This window comes from Harpia harpyja, chromosome 15 (genome assembly GCF_026419915.1).
Source record: "Harpia harpyja isolate bHarHar1 chromosome 15, bHarHar1 primary haplotype, whole genome shotgun sequence".
NCBI lineage: Eukaryota > Metazoa > Chordata > Aves > Accipitriformes > Accipitridae > Harpia > Harpia harpyja.
This window is the reverse complement of record NC_068954.1, coordinates 28,808,535-28,825,729: the sequence shown is the minus strand read 5'-3', so window position 1 is coordinate 28,825,729 and position 17,195 is coordinate 28,808,535. Positions and strand designations below refer to the sequence as shown.

At 64.7% G+C, this 17,195-nt stretch overlaps 2 protein-coding genes across 2 annotated transcripts in view; both read left to right on the top strand.

Moving 5' to 3' along the window:
• The first annotated feature begins 1,161 nt into the window (after positions 1-1,161).
• KRT18 (keratin 18) lies at positions 1,162-5,562 on the top strand. The gene is made up of 7 exons (XM_052809829.1): positions 1,162-1,575; positions 2,057-2,139; positions 3,087-3,243; positions 3,338-3,502; positions 4,426-4,551; positions 4,640-4,863; positions 5,423-5,562. Exons 1-7 carry the CDS (start codon positions 1,180-1,182, stop codon positions 5,526-5,528), a joined length of 1,257 nt encoding a protein of 418 aa, XP_052665789.1. The 5' UTR covers positions 1,162-1,179; the 3' UTR covers positions 5,529-5,562.
• Positions 5,563-6,562: 1,000 nt separating this feature from the next.
• The window catches only part of EIF4B (eukaryotic translation initiation factor 4B), a 149,082-nt gene continuing 138,449 nt past the window's right edge, over positions 6,563-17,195 (top strand). The window contains 12 exon segments of the mRNA XM_052809246.1: positions 6,563-6,645; positions 10,552-10,689; positions 11,558-11,766; positions 13,914-14,030; positions 14,354-14,408; positions 14,782-14,816; positions 14,818-14,926; positions 15,448-15,558; positions 15,870-16,049; positions 16,159-16,393; positions 16,692-16,810; positions 16,898-17,110. Coding sequence (XP_052665206.1) covers positions 6,633-6,645; positions 10,552-10,689; positions 11,558-11,766; positions 13,914-14,030; positions 14,354-14,408; positions 14,782-14,816; positions 14,818-14,926; positions 15,448-15,558; positions 15,870-16,049; positions 16,159-16,393; positions 16,692-16,810; positions 16,898-17,046 — 1,470 coding nt within the window. The 5' untranslated portion in view covers positions 6,563-6,632 and the 3' untranslated portion in view covers positions 17,047-17,110.

Here is a 17,195-nt window from a genome sequence, read left to right as displayed (position 1 = left end):
GTGCACTCGTGCAAAGGTGCGTTCTCATGCAAAAGTGTGTCCTTGTGCAAAGGTATGTGCTCACACAAAGGTGCATGCTTGTGCAAAGGTGCATCTTCCTGCAAAGTGTGCACTCATGCGAAGGTGCATTCATTCTCATGCAAAACTGTGTCCTTGTGAAAAGTGTGCACTCGTGCAAAGGCGCGTGTTCCTGCAAAGTGTGCACTCGTGCAAACGTGCATTCTCATGCAAAAGTGTGTCCTTGTGCAAAGGCGTGTGCTCGTGCAAAGGTGCCTGTTCCTGCAAAGTGTGCGCTTGTGCAAAGGTGCGTTCTCATGCAAAAGCGTGTCCTTGTGCAAAGGTATGTGCTCATGCAAAGGTGCATGCTCGTGCAAAGGTGTGTGTTCTTGCAAAATGTGCACTTGTGCAAGGTGCGTTCTCGTGCAAAATTGCATGCTCGTGCAAAGGTGCGTGCTCACGCCAAGCCACTCGTTCTCACGCCCGCAGCCGGGGTGACCCACTCCCACTCGCAGCCCCCCCGGGACCCCCCTCGCCCCCCCAAAGACCACCGCTGCTCTCCCACCCGGACGCGTGGGGCCCCCCCCCCGGCCCGAAACCAGCCCCGGGGGGGTGGGGGGGGTGTGAGGGTGCCCGGGGGGGGGATCCCCCCCATCCCCTGGGTTGGGGGGAGGCCGGGTGGGATTCCTGGAGCCGGTTGGGCAGGGCGAGCCCCCCCCCCGGGAATGGGTCGGGGGGGGGGGTCCCTATGGGGTGGGTGGGTGTATCGGGGGGGGCGATGTGGGGCTGGTGTGAGCTGGAGCTGTGGGCTACCCCAAAACGTGTGGGGCTGAGCCCCACTCCTCCACCCTGCTCCCCCCGAGGTTATGGGGCTGACCCCCATTCCTGCCCCCCCCCCAGTTATGGGGCCGAGCCCACCCCAGGGGAACAAGAGCCGTGGGCTGGATCCAGCCCCACCTTCCCGGGTGGGGCCGTGGGGCCGCCCTCCCCACGGCTGCCGGCTATAAATGGTGCCCGCCCGTCCGTCCGTCCGTCCGTCCACCATCCGTCCGTCCACCGTCCGTCCGTCCATCCACCGTCCATCCGTCCACCGTCCCTCCATCCGTCCACCATCCATCCGTCCACCGTCCGTCCGTCCGTCCACCGTCCGTCCGTCCACCGTCCGTCCGTCCGTCCATCCCCATGAGCCTCCCCGGCGGCAGCACCCGCTCCCTTCCCCGCCGCCCCGGTGGCACCGGGTCCGGCATCGCTCCCGTGGGCAGCGCGGCCAGCATCCACGGCGGGGCGGGGGGCTCGGGCAGCCGCGTCTCCCTCACCCGCTTGACCACCTCGGGGGGCGGCTTGGGGGGCGGCTTGGGGGGCGGCACGGCCTTTTGGGGTTCCGGCATGGTGGGCAACGAGAAGGAGACGCTGCAGGACCTCAACGACCGCTTGGCCGCTTACCTGGAGCGGGTCCGGAGCCTGGAGCAGGAGAACCGGCGCCTGGAGGCCCAGGTCCGGGAGGCGGCGGCCAAGAAAGGTCCCAGCACCCAGGACTGGGGCCGCCACTGGGAGCTGGTGCGGGAGCTGCGGGACAAGGTGGGATCCCTGCCGGAGGCTGGCGGGGGGGGGGGGGGGGGCACCGTGGGGTTAAGGATTAACCCGGCAGGTGGTGGGGCTGGGTGAACTTTGCACCCCACGGTCAGGGATGTCACCAGGGGGCTTTTTTTTGGGGGGGGTGAGGGGACATGACCGAGGGCAACGGGGCGAGGCGGTGTCGGGGGGGGGGGGTCCAACGCTGTCTTTTTTAGGCGAATGAGCCCCACAGCCCCCCCCCCGGGGGTCACCCAGGACCCAGCCCGGACACCTGGGTCCCCCCCAGTGAGCCCACCCCGGTTTATCAGCGCTTTTCCAGGTTCCCCCCGCTTCCCATCCCATCCCATTCCCCGCGCCCCGGCAGCGCGGGCAGCTGCCAGGGTGGCACCTGCCTGGGTGACGTGGGTGGCAGCGCGGGCGGGTGGCAGCGGGGGGGTCCCCGCGCCCCGGTGACGGTGCTGGGTTCCCGTTCCCCCCCCCCCAGATCTTCGAGGCGACGGTGGAGAACGCCCGCAGGGTGCTGCAGATCGACAACGCCCGGCTGGCGGCCGATGACTTCAGGGTCAAGTGAGGGACTGGGGGGGGACTGGGATGGGACTGGGTGGGAATGGGGACGGGGATAAGGATGGAAAGAGGAGTGGGAATGGGGAGAGAGGATGGGGACAGGCTGGAGAGAGGGATAAGGATGGGGACAGGGATGGGGTGGGGGTGGGGATGGGGACAAGGATGGAAAGGGGGGTGGGAATGGGGGACAAGGATGGGGAAAAGGATGGGGGCAGGGTGGGAATGGGGATGGGGACGGGGAAAAGGACAAGGACAAGGATGGAAACGGGAGTGGGAATGGGGACAGGGACAAGGATGGGGACAGGGATGGGGAGGGGGTGGGAATGGGGACAGGGACAAGGATGGAAAGAGGAGTGGGAATGGGGACAGGGATGGGGACAGGATGGAGGGACAGGGATGGGAACAGGATGGGAATGGGGACAGGGACAAGGGTGGAAAGAGGAGTGGGAATGGGGACAGAGGATGGGGACAGGGATGGGGACAGAGGATGGGGACAGGATGGAGGGACAAGGATGGGGACAGGGATGGAGGGACAAGGATGGGGACAGGGATGGGGACAGGGTGGGAATGGGGACAGGGATGGGGACAGGGACAAGGATGGAAAGAGGAGTGGGAATGGGGACAGAATGGAGGGACAAGGATGGGGACAGGGATGGGGACAGGGTGGGGATGGGGACAGAGGATGGGGACAAGGACAAGAATGGAGGGACAAGGATGGGGACAGGGATGGGGACAGAGGATGGGGACAGGGATGGAGGCACAAAGATGGGGACAGGGATAGGGATGGGGTGGGAATGGCGACAAGGACAAGCACAAGGATGGAAAGAGGAGTGGGAATGGGGACAGGGGATGGGGAACGGGGACAAGGACGGGGACAGGGATGGGGTGGAGGTGGTGGCAGGGACGGGACAGGGCCAAGAGCACAGACGGGGCCGCGTCCGCGTCCCCAGGTACGAGGCGGAGCTGGCCATCCGCCTCGCGGTGGAGAACGACATCTCGGGGCTGCGCAAGGTCGTCGATGACACCAACATGGCGCGGCTGCAGCTGGAGGGGGAGATCGAGGCCCTCCGGGAGCAGCTCGGCTTCGTGCAGAAGAACCACGAGGAGGTGCGGACGGAGACGGGGGACGGGGGGGGGGGCCTGGGGGGACGGGGGAGCCGGGGGACCCCCTCACCGCCAGCCGCCCCTCGGTGCCCCCCAGGAGGTGCGGAGTCTCCGGGCGCAGGTCTCCAGCTCGGGGGTGACGGTGGAGGTGGACGCGCCCGAGGCGCAGGACCTGGGGAAGGCGATGGCGGAGATCCGGGCGCAGTACGACGCCCTGGCCCGGAAAAACCTGGAAGAGCTGGAGAAGCACTGGGGGCAGCAGGTGGGGACCCCCCCCCACCACCGCCACCACAAAACCCCCCCAAACTCACACCCTCCCGGGGGGGGGGTGCTCCCCAGGCAGCTGGGGTGATGCTCCATGGGGTGCTCGTCTGGGGGTCCTGGCATGGGGGGGACCCCTGATCTGGGGGGGTGTTCCCATGGGGGTCCTGATGCAGGGGGGGGACCCCCAATCTGAGGGGGGGGTGTTCCCATGGGGGTCCTGGTATGGGGAGGGGGACCCCGGATCAGGGGGTGTTCCCATGGGGGTCCTGACATGGGGGGAGACCCCCTACCTGGGGGGGAGGGTTTCCCATGGGGGTCCTGACATGGGGGGAGACCCCCTACCTGGGGGGGTGTTCCCATGGGGGTCCTGACACAGGGGGGACCCCCAATCTGGGGGGGGGGGTGTTCCCATGGGGGTCCTGACACAGGGGGGACCCCCAATCTGGGGGGGGTGTTCCCATGGGGGTCCTGACACGGGGGGGACCCCCAGTCTGGGGGGTTGTTCCCATGGGGGTCCTGACACAGGGGGGACCCCCAATCTGGGGGGGGTGTACCCCTGGGGGTCCCCACTCCACCATGGGGGTGTTCCCCAAAGGCACCCCATGGGGGGGGGCTCAACCCAGTAAGGTCCTGGCCCAACATCGGGGACACTCTTGGGGTGACCCCCATCCTATGGGGGACCCTGGTCTCGGGGGGGGGGGGACTCTCTCCAAGGGGGGGCCCTGCTCTGCCACCGGGGACATTCCCGAGGTGACCCCCATCCCGTGGGGTCCTGGGGGTCGGCTCTTCCCGGGGGCGATATCCCCCCCTGCCATGCCCCCTCCGGGGATTGGGGTGACCGTGGCGAGCCAGGCCAAGGCGCTGAGCCCCCCCCCCCCCCGCCGTGACCCATGTCTGCGTCCGTCCGTCCGTCCCCCCCAGATCACGGCGAGCACGGTGGAGCTGACGCAGAGCAGCCGGGACGTGGAGGCGGCTCGCAGCACCGCGCTGGATCTGCGCCGGTCCCTCCAGACCCTGGAGATCGACCTGGAGTCCCTCCGCAACCAGGTGCCCCCCCAAGACCCCCCAAAACCCCAATAACCCACCCGTGGGGGGCCACCGAGCCACCGGTGACACCGAGCCGTACGTCCCGCAGAAAGCCGGCCTGGAGGCCAACTTGGCCGAGGTGGAAACCCGCTACGGGGGGCAGCTGGAGCAATTGCAGGGGCTGATCCTGCGCACCCAGGAGGAACTGGGGGGGCTGCGGGATGAACTGGGTCGTCAAGCCGGGGAGCAGCGGGCCCTGCGGCGGGTCACCGGTCAGCTGGAGAGCGAGATCCAGACCTACCGACAGCTGCTGGAGGGGGGAGAGGAGTTCAGGTAGGGGGGGGGACGGTGGGGGACCCCCTCCCCAGTCACCCCAGTTTGGGGAGGGAAGGGGACAGCGGTGGCGGGGTGTGCGGGTGAGGTCCGGGGTGCTGGGGTGGTCTGGGTCCCCGTCCTTCGGGGTGCTCTGGGGGGGGGGGACAGGACACAGAGGTGGGTTGCCCGGCCGGTGGGGTGCACCCGTGACACCACGGGGACATGGCGGGGGGGGGACGGACAGCGGTGGCACCCGGCTGGGGTGTGCTGTGGGTGCTGGGGTGTCCCAGCTCCATCCCCGGGGGTGCCCTGGGGAGGGGACAGCAGTGGCACCCGGGGGGGGGGGGGCCAGGTCCTGTTACCCACAGCACCCCAGGGACGTGGCGGGGGGGGGGGACATGGGGGGACACACACAGCGGTGGCACTTGTCAGGCTCGGGACACCCCAGCCCCTCCGTCACCTCTGGGTTCCCCGGGGTGACACTGGGAAGGGGGGGGCAGCTCCCACGGGAGCAGGGACCCCCCCGGGGTGCCCCCCAGTACCCTCACACACCCCCCACACACGCACCCCCCCCCAGCCTGCAGGACGCCCTGGAGAAGCAGACGACCAGCCCCCCCCCGAGCAGCACCCCGAGGCTGGGGGGGGGCCCGGCGGGGGCCGAGGTGATGGTGCGGACCCACTGAGCAAGAGGAGGGGGGCCCCCCCCCCTGCCCCCCCCCCCCCCCAATAAAATGGCAATTCTCTCCCCCCGGGGAGCTGTTCCAGCCCAGTGTCGCCTTCTGACGGGGCAGGGAGCGGGTGGGGGCTGTGGGGAAACTGAGGCACGGGGGGGGGGGGAATGGGGGCAGAATGGGGGGGGGCTGGCAGAGAGGCTGGGGGGGTGGGGTGGATGGGTGCTCTGCCCCACGGCATGTGCCCTACGGCCCAGCAATGCAGCTGTGACCCACAGCATGTGCCCCACGGCACTGCCCCACAGCTGTGACCCACAGCATGTGCCCCATGGCACTGTCCCATGGCTGTGACCCACAGCATGTGCCCCACGGCTGTGACCCACTGTGTGACCCACAGCTGTGACCCATAATTGTCAGCCACAGCTGTGACCCACAGCACTGCCCCACAGCTATTCCCAATACCCACGGCACTGCCCCACGGCTGTGCCCCACAGCAGTGCCCCGCCACACCGGCCCACAGCGCTGCCCCACAGCTGTGCCCCACGGCTGTGAGCTACAGCGATGCCCCACAGCAGTGCCCCACGGCCGTGCCCCATGGCTGTGACCAAAGCACGTGCCCCACGGTGTTGCCCCATGGCTCTGACCCACAGCAGTGCCCCACAGCTTTGCCCCACGGCTGTGACCCACAGTTGTCCCCCACGGCTGTGACCCACGGCGCTGTCCCATGGCATGTGGCCCACAGCCCTGCCCTGTAGCTGTTCCCCACGGCTGTGACCCACACCTGTGCCCCACGGCATGCGCCCCACGGCGATGCTCCACGGCTGTGCCCCACAGCGGTGCCCCATGGCTGTGACCTTTGGCGGTGCCCCACAGCTGTTCCCCACATCTGTTCCCCACGGTGCTGCCCCACGGCTCTGCCCCACGGTGTGTGCCCCACGGCGGTTCCGCGGCGCGCCCGCGCGGCCCCAGCCCTGGATCTCGGCGCGGGCGGCGCCGCCAAACGCACAATCAGCCGCGCCGCTCCGGGCCGGGGCCGCGCCCCCGGAGGGGGGCGTGGCGCTCATAGTCACGTGACGGCGCCATCCGGGTCCTTTGCCTTCTCTGCCTCTTCCCAACATGGCCGCCTCAGGTGAGCGCTGCGCGGCGGCGGCGGCGCCCGGCGGCTTCCGCGGGGGGGGCCGGTCCCGGTCCCGATGGGCCCCCCCGGACGGCGTCGGGCGCTGCCGCTCCCCGAGGTGGGGGGGCACGGCGGCGGGGCCGGGGGGAGGCGGGCGGCGAAACCGGACCCCCCCCCCCCCCCTTCCTCCTTCCCCCCCCCTCCCCTCCCCCTCCCCGGGCCAGGGCCGGCGCGCGCGGCCGCTGCCCCCGCCCGCCTCCTATTGGCGGGGGGGCGCGCGCCGCCGGCGGTGATTGACGTGCGGGGGGGGGGGCGGGGGGGGGCAGATGGAACCTTCGGCCGCGTCACTGCGCAGGCGCGGAGCGGGGAGGGGCGGGACCCACGTGGGGTGCGGGCGCGCACGCGGCCGGTACCGGGGGGGGGGGGGGGGGCGAGTGGTGCCGGTACCGGAGCCCCCCCCCGGGTCCGGCTGCTCCCCCCCCCCCCCCGAGCCTTGGTGGCACTTTGCTGGGCCGGGGGGGGCTGGAACGGGCCCCCTCCCCTCCGCCGTGCCCCCCCCGTTGTTCCCGGTAAGATGGTGGCCGGGCCGCAGCGGCAGCTCGTTCCCCCCCCCCCCCCCCCAAGCCCTTATTTCACCCGTTCCCCCGCAGCCCCAAAGCAGGGACCGGTCCGCCCCCCCCCCCCCCCCCCGCCTTTTCTCGGTGCCATTTGGAGCCCGGGGGGGGGAATGCAGCAAAACCCCCCCCCCCAATCCCTGCCCCCCCCCGCCTTAAGCCGGGGCGCAGCAGCTCCCACCGCCTTCGCGATGGCCGAGGCCCCCCCCGGTGCCTCCCCAGGGAAAAGCCCCCCTCCCCAGCCTGGCACAGGGCGACCGTGGACCCCCCCTCCCCTGTCCCAGCCCAGGGAGCAGCCACGGGGGGGGGCTCGACCACCCCTCAGCGGGGTGAAAACCAGCGGGAAGGGGCGTTTTCTGCCCAGGTGGGGGGGTTGTTGGGGTATTTTTTACACCACCCCCCCCCCCGCTGCGGTGTCGGCGGGCAGAGCCACGCCATTATCCTGCGACAGATGCTGTTTCGCGCCGACGGCTCCTGCCCCGGCCTCGGCGACCCTTCGATGTGGCCGGAGCAAAACCGGGGCGGACGGTTTTCGGAAGAGGCCGGTGGCCGCTCCGGAGCGGATCCGGCATCGGTGGAACGTGCCAGGCGGTCTCCCGGTTCCCCGGGAACGGCGCTCAGCTCCGGCAGGAGAACGTTCCTCCTTTGGTTTTTTTTCCCAGCGGTCACCGCTGCTCTCCCGGCGTTTTTATCCGGCACTGACGTCATCTTTCCATGAGTTTTCCCTTTGGCAAACGCAGCTCGAGTCACTCCAAAGGCCCGGCCGGATTTACGGCTTCTGGCCTTTGCCAATGGGTAGATCAGAAAGGCTTGCCGTCCCAAAAAAAACCAGCAAAATTTGGGGGGGGGGGGGGGGCGGGTTGGCCCAGAGACATTTGTGGCTGGCAGTGAAAGCCCGGGGGGGGCCACCAGGGGTTGGCAAGGCCCCTGAGCAGCGCCGGGAGCTCGTCACCCTCCCAGGTACGGTGCTGGGGGGCTGGAAGGCATCACCCCCCCCAGGTCAGGATAGGACCCCTCTCTGGGCAGGGTCCTCGAGGTGCTGCCCGCTCTCCCAGGGGTGTCAGAAACCATTTTGCCGGCACCGGCACCAGCATGGAGCTTGGCGGGGGGTGAGAGGTGTGGGTGTCATGGGGTGACCCCCACCCCGGGGTGGCTCCGTGTCTGTTTGGGCTCCTGGGGGAAGTGTTTCCAGTCACCCCCAGCCTCAAAGCCGAGGCTGGGGTTCCCGTGGGAGCGGGAAGCGGCCGGAGATGCGAGGAGGGGACCCAGCGCTGCCAAGGTCTATCTCTGGGGCGAGCGGCCGCCACACATCTCCCCGTTGTCACCGGTGCTGTTCCGTGTCGCTCGGCTGTCACGGCTTTACCGAAACCACCTGGAGCGGAGCCGTGGGCTGGCCACGGGGACGGAGCGCGGCTGGAGGACCCGAGCCGGCCCGGAGACGTTGGCGAGGAGTGATGGCTGCCTGGGGAGGCTGCAGGCTCGAGGAGACGGTGATGGGGGACGGAGACCCCCGAGCCTGGGGGATGGATGTGCGGGGGCTAAAAATAAGGGTCCGAGCTGCTGTTGGGTTCCCTCCTGGCCCTAAGAGCTCTCCTTCGGCCGGTGCGGGCACAGCCCAGGCAGCTCCGGTGGTTACGGGCAGGGGAAGGATGGGAGTGGGACTGGATGAGGTGCCGCCAACCTGCGGGGTAGAGGGTCGGTTTTAGGCTCAGCTCTTCTCTCCGTCCCTTCTGGGGTCTTGATGGACGTTGGGAACAAAGGTCTGGCCAGAGCGTCGGGGAACAGCCAGAGCATCGGTCCTGGCTCGCTGGTGGGAGCCAGGAGCTCCCGGCGGCGTCAGAGGCGCTGGGAGGGAGCTCGGGAGGGCAGGATGGCTCCATCTGCCCAGCGCCTGGATGAAAGAGCGGGGTACGGTTTCACGCTGCCCTAAAAAACCCGGGCTGAGACCAAAGGAGAAGAGCAGGACGCCAAAAAACAGGAGTTGGTGGGGCTGGGAAGCAGGACAGGGGCCTGGCGTTGCACATGGGCAGGTGGTCCGTGCCTGGAGCCTCTCGCCCTCTTTTTTCCGTGCTGGAAAATGCTGGTGGTTGTTACATCGATGCTGGTGCCGGGATTTCTGTGGAAGAAACCATTTTAAGCGCCGTTGGGCGAGCGATCCCTCAGCTCTGAGCGGCAGCAGGCGAGCTTTGGCTAATTAGAGACGGCAAACGAGTAGCCTGTGAAACTCCCGCGTCTGTCATTCTTATCTTTGTTAAGGCTGCTGTGACGCTTCCCTGGTTAATTATCACACTCCCCGGCCAGGAGCCTGGTAAGAGATAATCTGCGTGAAGTCCGGCAGTCCCAAAGTTTATTATTTCTTGTTAACAAAGATAAGAACGCGTGTTTTCAAAGGCAATTAGTGCTTTCGCATTGCTGTCACTCTAGTATCTCTTGAAGCAGCCCGGCTTTTCTTTCTCCGGGGAGGTGAGGGCTGAAGTGCAGCTTAAACACCTTGGGGGAGGGGGTCCCCAAGTCACTGGGGGTGTCTGAGCCCCCGGTGCTCTGCCGGGAAATGTTTTTGCAGGTAAAGGCGGCGTTTTTGCAGGTAGAGGTGCCATCGGTCGCTGCTCCGGCCACCGGTGCCGCAGGGGGGCAGCAATTCCTTCCGCGAGGAAAAAAAAAAAAAAAACTGCTGAATTTTGCAAACTGCATCATAACCTGCCTTCCTAAAAATAGCCCGGGTTCTCTGGCACTGCTGGGAGGTGTCGCAGCCTGTCGCGACGCCCGGCTTCGTCAGGAGACAGCGAAGCCTTGACAAATAAACGCTGCGGCCGCTCGCAGCTCCGGCGGAGCCAAATAAAAATAAAAATCCCCGAGCTGGAGGAGTTGGGAGATTCGTTAAGATGTCGGCGAGGCCGGCCGGCTTCTGGCTCCGGAGGGATCCCAGTGGCTGCGGGATCGCCGTGCTGTGCTCCGACGTGTCTCTCGCGTGTGGCCGGGGTGGAAGTGGGATGGCTTCTCCCTCTGCCGCTGCCTCCTCCCCCAAAATAAAGAGCCCCCGGGGAGGTTTGTGGCTACGGCTGACCCCCAGAACGTGAAGCGTGAGCGTGCTTCGAGCAGTAGGAGCCTTGATTCTTGGCCGTGCTGAATTTGTGGCTGTCATCCCTTTGGGAATAGAACATGAACTGGGATGGGGTGGCCGGCGCCTCTATGGCTCGTGTTGCGTCTCCCTCGCCTGGACCGCTCCTCCTTCCCCTCCCTACCGAAACCAGGCCGTTCCCAGGTGTCACTCACTCCCCTCCTCCTCTCTTTCTCTCCCCAACAGCTAAGAAGAAGAACAAGAAGGGCAAGACCCTCACTCTGACGGACTTTCTGGCAGAGGATGGTGGCGGCGGCGGGGGCCCGACCTACATCCCCAAACCCGTCAGCTGGGCCGATGAGACAGACGACCTGGAAGGCGACGGTACTGTCCTTGCCCAGCTCGCAGATCGGTAGAACGCCGATACCAGAATTCTGGGGCGTTCAAGAAAGAAGTGCTCTGCTTCTGGGCTGTGAGGGATGCGGAGGCAGTTTGTCCGATCCTTCCCCTTCTTACACCGCTGTGGGGTGGAGGAGGGGGGGGACCGCATGGGAAGTGTTGGTAACCGCAGGGCCGGGTTTGGCCGTACCCTCGAACAGCCAGTGACCCAGAACAACACGCCCAAACATTGTGAAATTCGCTGGTTGTTTCTTTTCTGGGCGGTAATTAGGGCTCGGAGAGCAAACCGAGTTCTCGTTAGGACCGAGACTCGCGGTCTGGTGAAGTGGAGGGGGATTTGCACCGACGCCGGGAACAGAAATGGGATAAAGAGCTTTCTGTCGGCCAGCAGCAGAGCCAGAGCAGAGCAGGCGGAGGGTGGGCAGATTCACCAAAGCCTGGGAGTTCACCGGTGAGCGCGGTGACCTCCAGCTCAGCAGCGGCAAGGCATTTTTCCCTCTGAAAACATTAATATCGAGCCATGGTATTTTTCCACGAGACGGGCTGTAATTCAGACAGGAATTAATCCCAGGAAGGCTTAGTGCTTTATTAAACGGGTTGCGGGACTAAATGGCAGCTCTCCTTTGCCATTCTAGCCTGCCTCGGTTTCTCCTTGGGGGCTGCTGGTGCCTTTGGGGCAGCTGCTTTCGTGCTGGGTCGAAGAGCTCGGCGGGATGAATTTCAGGGCTTTAACGTGCAGCTCCTCGGCAGTAAGGCCGCTCTTGGCACCCTGCGGCGAGGACGATGGCGTTGCCAGTAACCGGTCCCTAGTTGGGTGGGTTTTTTGGGTGATTTGCCAAATTTCTCTCTTTAGTTTCCACCACTTGGCACAGTAACGATGATGACGTGTACCGGGCCCCTCCGATCGACCGCTCCATCCTGCCCACCGCCCCGCGGGCTGCTCGGGAACCCAACATAGACAGAAGCCGCCTCCCGAAATCCCCCCCCTACACCGCCTTTCTGGGAAACCTGCCCTACGACGTGACGGAAGAATCCATCAAGGACTTCTTCAGAGGACTCAATGTGAGTAACGGCTCGGAGCCCAGTCTGGGCAGCGGGGCAGGGCAGTGCTGGGGGTAACGTGGGCCGTAAAGACGGTGATTTTTGGAGGCTGCAATCCCCGTTTGCGCTCTGCTGGCTCCGTGTGTTGGTTCCTGCTTCGCTGCGGATCGGCTGAGGCAGCTCCCGGCTCCTGCAGGTATGTCTGTGTCCGGAGCTGGCTGAGAGGGGCGGTTTCCAGACGGCCGTGGCTGTCGGATTGCTTAATCTCAGGTGAGTCGCTTGACTGCCAGCAAGCAAACAGGTGTTCCTGCTGTTTCAGCCACGACAGTGACGGAGCGAGAACCCTTTTAAAGCGCGTGGCTGGTGCTTCTCCTGCTGAACCGGGCAAAGAGAGGAGGTTGGGCTGGATCTCGGGGTGATTTAGGGTGCACAGCTGGTGCCAAATGCCCACCCAGCTGCTCGCTCGCTCCCCCTCAGTGGGGCAGGGGGAGGAAATAGGATGAGAAAGTTTGTGGGTCAAAATAAAGGCAAGGAGATCACTTACCAATTAGTCACAGGCAAATTAGACTTGATTTGGGGAAAACAAAATTTATTACCAATTAAAATAGACTTGCTATTACCTGCTCCAGCACCTGGAGCGCTGCTGATGATGAACTTGGCCTTCCTTCTGCTGTTTCTCACTCTTCTTTTCCCCTCCTCCTCTGCCTGTCTGGTGTTTTCTGCCCTTTCTTAAATATAATTTCACGGAGGTGCCACGGGCTTTGCTGCTGGGCTGTGCTTCGGCTCGCGCTGGGTCCGGCCCTCTTGAGGGGTTTACCAGCCGGAGCTCGCTCAGGAGATGTCCTGCCCCGTGGCCGAGAACAGGAGACGCTCCTGGGGAGCCTGCGACTGCCACGACAATATTATTTTTTCCCTGCTTTAAGAACGTTGGAGCCCTTGGGTTATTCAGGGAGGAGGCGGGGAGGGCGAAGGCGGGACAGCAAGCGGTGATGGGAAATGGCCGCTTCCCTCCCGGAAGGTCAGCCTGGGAAATGCAGCTGGAGTCCGGCATTCCCCGCGCGACAGCGAGCCGTGCTGATGGCAGCAGATCGCTCCTCGCGGGCAGAACCACGCTGCTTACCTTGATCTTTTATTTTCAGCTTGTTTTTCTAACCTCTCGCACCCGCTGAGGCAGCATCCGCTCCTCCTCGGAGAGTAATAGCGTGGGTGCAGCTCCCATAGAGGAGGAGGAGGGAGCCGAGAGGCTGCAGCCCTGGCCAAATCTAGGCAGAGGGGTCAGTGCTACGCAGGAGAGCAAGAAGCAGAGCCCGATGGTGGCCCTCACCCCCTGCAGAAGTCACTTGCTTCCCGTCCGTCGCTCATTCTCCCTTCCCAGCCTCTCGCGGCGCTGGTCCCCTGCGGCTCAGCTGAAGGCAGTTTGCGCCTTCCCCTTTTGCCGGCACGTCGCGAGCTCCGCAGGCTGCTGCCGCTTCCCAGGCCTCTGAGCGGGGAGCGACCCGGGAGCCGCCACGCTTTGGGAACCTCGGTCCGGCGAGGAGAGGTTGTGGAAGGCGTTAGTGCAGGGGGAGGTCGGAGGGAACCTGGAGGCGATGCCGAGGGCTCCGAGCCCTCGCCGGAGGTGTATGTAGAACACGCGGCGGATATAACCTGGCAAAGCCAGCGAGCTGTCCCTGCAGCCGGAGGGCTCGTGTTGAACACAGAGGGTCTCGGTTGAACAGGTCCAAAACTCAACAGGGTTTTTTCTCAGGAGCCTGGGACAAGCTCTGAAAGCGGGTGGGAGGCAAAGGGATGGCTCCTGCTGGCTCGAGGAGCCGGCGGCTATGGGATTGGAGCCTTGTTCGTGGGGCACGGGGCAGCTATTGCCCTCTGAGCAGAGCTCTCCTGGCCCTGCGGATCAGTTCCAGCTGCAGCTACTGGAGATCTGCAGCTGGAAACCTCTTGCCCGTGCCAAATTCCTCCCTCCAAACAAGCGTCGGAGGCGCTTTTAGTGGGAACCTGTGGTGCGTTTGAAGGGGGAGTTGAGTCTCTGCTCGTCACCAAGAGGATTTATTCATTCAGTCCCTTGAGAGTCATGAGTTGCGGTCTCAGATATCTCCATCCTTGCCCGTCGTATTAACATCGGGGAGCAAGAGTCCTAACAAGAGCTTTCCTCTTCTCTCTGACTGCAGATAAGTGCTGTGCGTTTGCCGCGAGAGCCTACCAATCCGGAGAGGTTGAAAGGTTTTGGTTATGCTGAGTTTGAAGACATAGAGTCCTTGTTCCAGGCCCTGAGCCTCAATGAAGAGGTGAGTCCCAGTCCCCAACGGAGCAGGGCTGGTGCGTGCCAGCCCCCGAACACCCCCTCCCCAGTCAGATCCAGCGTGTTCCTGTGCAGCCCTGAGTGCTAGAGATGCATTAAGAGGTTCCACCTTGTAGAATGATGGCTGTCCCTGCTTGCGAGAGACTTAAATGGGGAAGAAAGTGCTTTTTAAGGCCATCGGGGTCCCGGGAGGAGCCCCGCGTGGCACAGGCTGCCTGTTCTGTGCTCAGGCATCATCCCGGGATCAGCTCCTCTCGCCCCTCTGAACGTTTGCAGGCTGCAAGGCTGACTTCTCGCTGTCGTTTTCAGTCTCTAGGGAACAGAAGAATACGAGTGGATGTTGCTGATCAAGCTCAGGATAAAGGTGAGTATCTGCCGCCTCGCGATGTTCCCTTCCCATCGCCTGTCTCGGTAACCACGTCTTGTGCCGGGTTGGTGATCAGCCCGGCTAAGGAGGGACAAATCGCTGTCGTCACGACCCAGACCGCCAGGTCTGAGCCCTGCTCCAGATGTTTTGCCTGCCGGCACTTATCTAATAACGCTGCGCTGGTTCCTCCCACGCCCCCATACTGTCCCTGCCATGCTAATTGCCTCAGCCAAGGGCTTTTCAAAGCGTCGGTGGTTCCCGCTGATAGAGAGCGGTGAACTCGGAGAGGCCGGGCTGTGCTCCCGCTCGGTTCGCCGCTGACAGCTGCTCTCGTCCCTGGGAGCTGAAATTGCCTTCCCTTCTCCGGCAGATCGGGACGATCGCTGCTTTGGCAGAGATCGGGAATCGCTTCCGTGACTCCGAGAGGTTCGAGAGCGACTGGAGGGCCCGTCCTGCCACCACCGATAGCTTTGATGATTACCCGCCCCGCAGGGGCGACGACAGCTTCGGAGACAGTGAGTTGGCAGGAAAACGCGTGTGATCCTTCCGTTGCTGTCCTGAAAGGGTGGCTGAGGCGATCTGAACAAAGGAGTCGGGCTGTGGCTTCCCTCTGCTTCTCCCTTGGGCCAGCAGATTTCCCACGGGACTTGGTGGTTGATTCCTTTGTGTCTGTAGCCCAGAGCTGAATCTGCCGCATCTTTCCATATGGATAGTTTTTCCTCCTTTCTGTTGTTTTCCCTGAAAATCTGCGTTACCTGGACATCCAGGTGTGCTTTTTTCTGCCCCGTCTGTGATCGGACGGTGACAGGGCGGCCACCCGGGGCTCATTCCCCAGCTAGGTTATTGTAAGGGCGAGTGGGTCAGTGCCGTCTCCCGTCCTGAGAACGGTCGTGAGGTTTTCCCCGCTTCCTGAAGGGGTTTGTGACTCTGCCACAGTAACGAGCGCAGGAAAATCCGTGCCGGTGTGTGTCACCTGAGCGTTCAGGGTAGGAGGATGTGCCCCGCTCACGCCGAAACCCCCTTCTCCTGCCTCCAGGGTATCGGGATCGCTACGATGATCGGTATCGTGATGGTCCGCGGAGGGATATGGACCGTGGCTTTGGGGGCAGGGATCGCTACGATGACCGCAGCAGAGACTATGACCGAGGTAGGATGGTCCTGAAGGATCGCCGGGGCGGAGAGGGTGAGACTCTGCCACGGCAGACGAGCTGCCCAGCATGGCCTAGTTCCCCTCCCGTAACTGGGGAAGGCGTGTGGGACGATGAGCTGTTGCTCTTCCTCTGCAGGCAACTTTTAATCCTGGCCTTGCCCTGGTCCTTACCAGAGCCCCGGTCTGGCCCAGATTTTAAGGTCCTTGCGTGAAGAAGACGCTGGCCTGCAGGAAGGCTTCCTGCTCTGCGCCCCGCCGGCCAGGGGGGGATCAGGACTCACCAGGAAGGTTTTCCTTTTCTCCTGCAGGCTACGATTCCAGGATAGGCAGCGGCAGGAGGGCCTTTGGCAGCGGGTATCGCCGGGATGACGACTACCGAGGCTGCGGTGACCGCTACGAAGACCGCTATGACCGGCGGGATGACCGGATGGATAGGTGGAACTCCCGGGACGATTACGGCCGGGATGATTTCCGCCGCGAGGACAGAGGTAACGGCTTTGTTGGGGTGGGATCCGCGCTGAGAGCAGCTTGGGGTGGGATCTGCGCTCGTTCGGGGTGGGATCCGTGCTCGCTCGAGGTGTCTCTGCTCCTTCCCAGGTCCCACCCAGAGGCCGAAGCTGAACCTGAAGCCCCGGAGTGCGCCCAAGGAGGAGGAGACCTCTGTGGCCCCTGCGCCCCAGTCCAGCCGGGCTGCCTCCATCTTTGGGGGGGCCAAACCGGTGGACACGGCTGCCAGGGAGCGGGAGGTGGAAGAGCGGCTGCAGAAGGAGCAAGAGAAGCTGCAACGCCAGCTGGAGGATGATAAGAGGATAGAAAGACGACCCCGAGAGAGGTGGGCTGGGGCCGGAGGAGGCTGGGGCAGGGCCTTCGGGCCGCCCGGCAGCCCTGGGCTGTTGGGCTTAAAAGCTGGCCGGTGCCAGCCTGGTGCCTGGGGCGTGTCCAGGCAGCGGCGTGGCCCCTTGGACAGCCCGAGGAGCGCAAAGTCACACCGGCGGTGGCCTTCTCTTCCCCCTTGACCTTTCCTCTTGGCAGCAGTGCTGATAACGCTCCTCAGGGTGCTCTAAACCCCGCTCGCTAATCCTCTTCCCTCCCCGAGCACCCGGATCAGCCCTCTTTCCCCTCCGGCACAGGCATCCCAGCTGGCGAAGCGAAGAGAACCAGGAGCGATCGCGGACGGGGAGCGAGTCCTCGCAGACCGGCAACTCGGGGCCCCCCGGCACCTCTGTGGGAACCGGCCCGACGGGCAGGAGTAAGTAGAGAGCTGGGGGGGCCTCAGCTTGTCGCCCTTCTTGCAGCTTAGCCTGTGACCCTACGTTCGTTCGTGTCCCCCCTGCAGCCACGCGAAGGAGGGAGAGCGAGAAGTCTTTGGAGAACGAGACGTTCACCAAAGAGGATGATGCCCCTTCTCCCAGCTCCAAGCCGAAGGAGGAGAAGCAGCCTCTGAAGGTGATGCCGGCGCCGCCGCCCAAGGAGAACGCCTGGTGAAGCGGAGCAGCAACCCCCCTGCCCGCTCGCAGAGCTCAGATTCGGAGCAGCACTCTCCTACGAGGTTGGTGCCGTGCCGGGGACTGGGGGGGGGGATGTCCTGGGCCTTTTGCCCTCCGGATTTGCCCCCTGCCAGGAGGGTGGGAGAT

What these genes read in the sequence shown, in the direction of transcription:
- KRT18 (XM_052809829.1), top strand. Translation starts at nt 1,180, where the DNA reads ATGAGCCTCCCCGGCGGCAGCACCCGCTCCCTTCCCCGCCGCCCCGGT. An exon ending in GCCGATGACTTCAGGGTCAA is followed by an intron (nt 2,140 to 3,086) that starts GTGAGGGACTGG and finishes CCGCGTCCCCAG; the next exon opens with GTACGAGGCGGAGCTGGCCA. An exon ending in TGGAGTCCCTCCGCAACCAG is followed by an intron (nt 4,552 to 4,639) that starts GTGCCCCCCCAA and finishes TACGTCCCGCAG; the next exon opens with AAAGCCGGCCTGGAGGCCAA.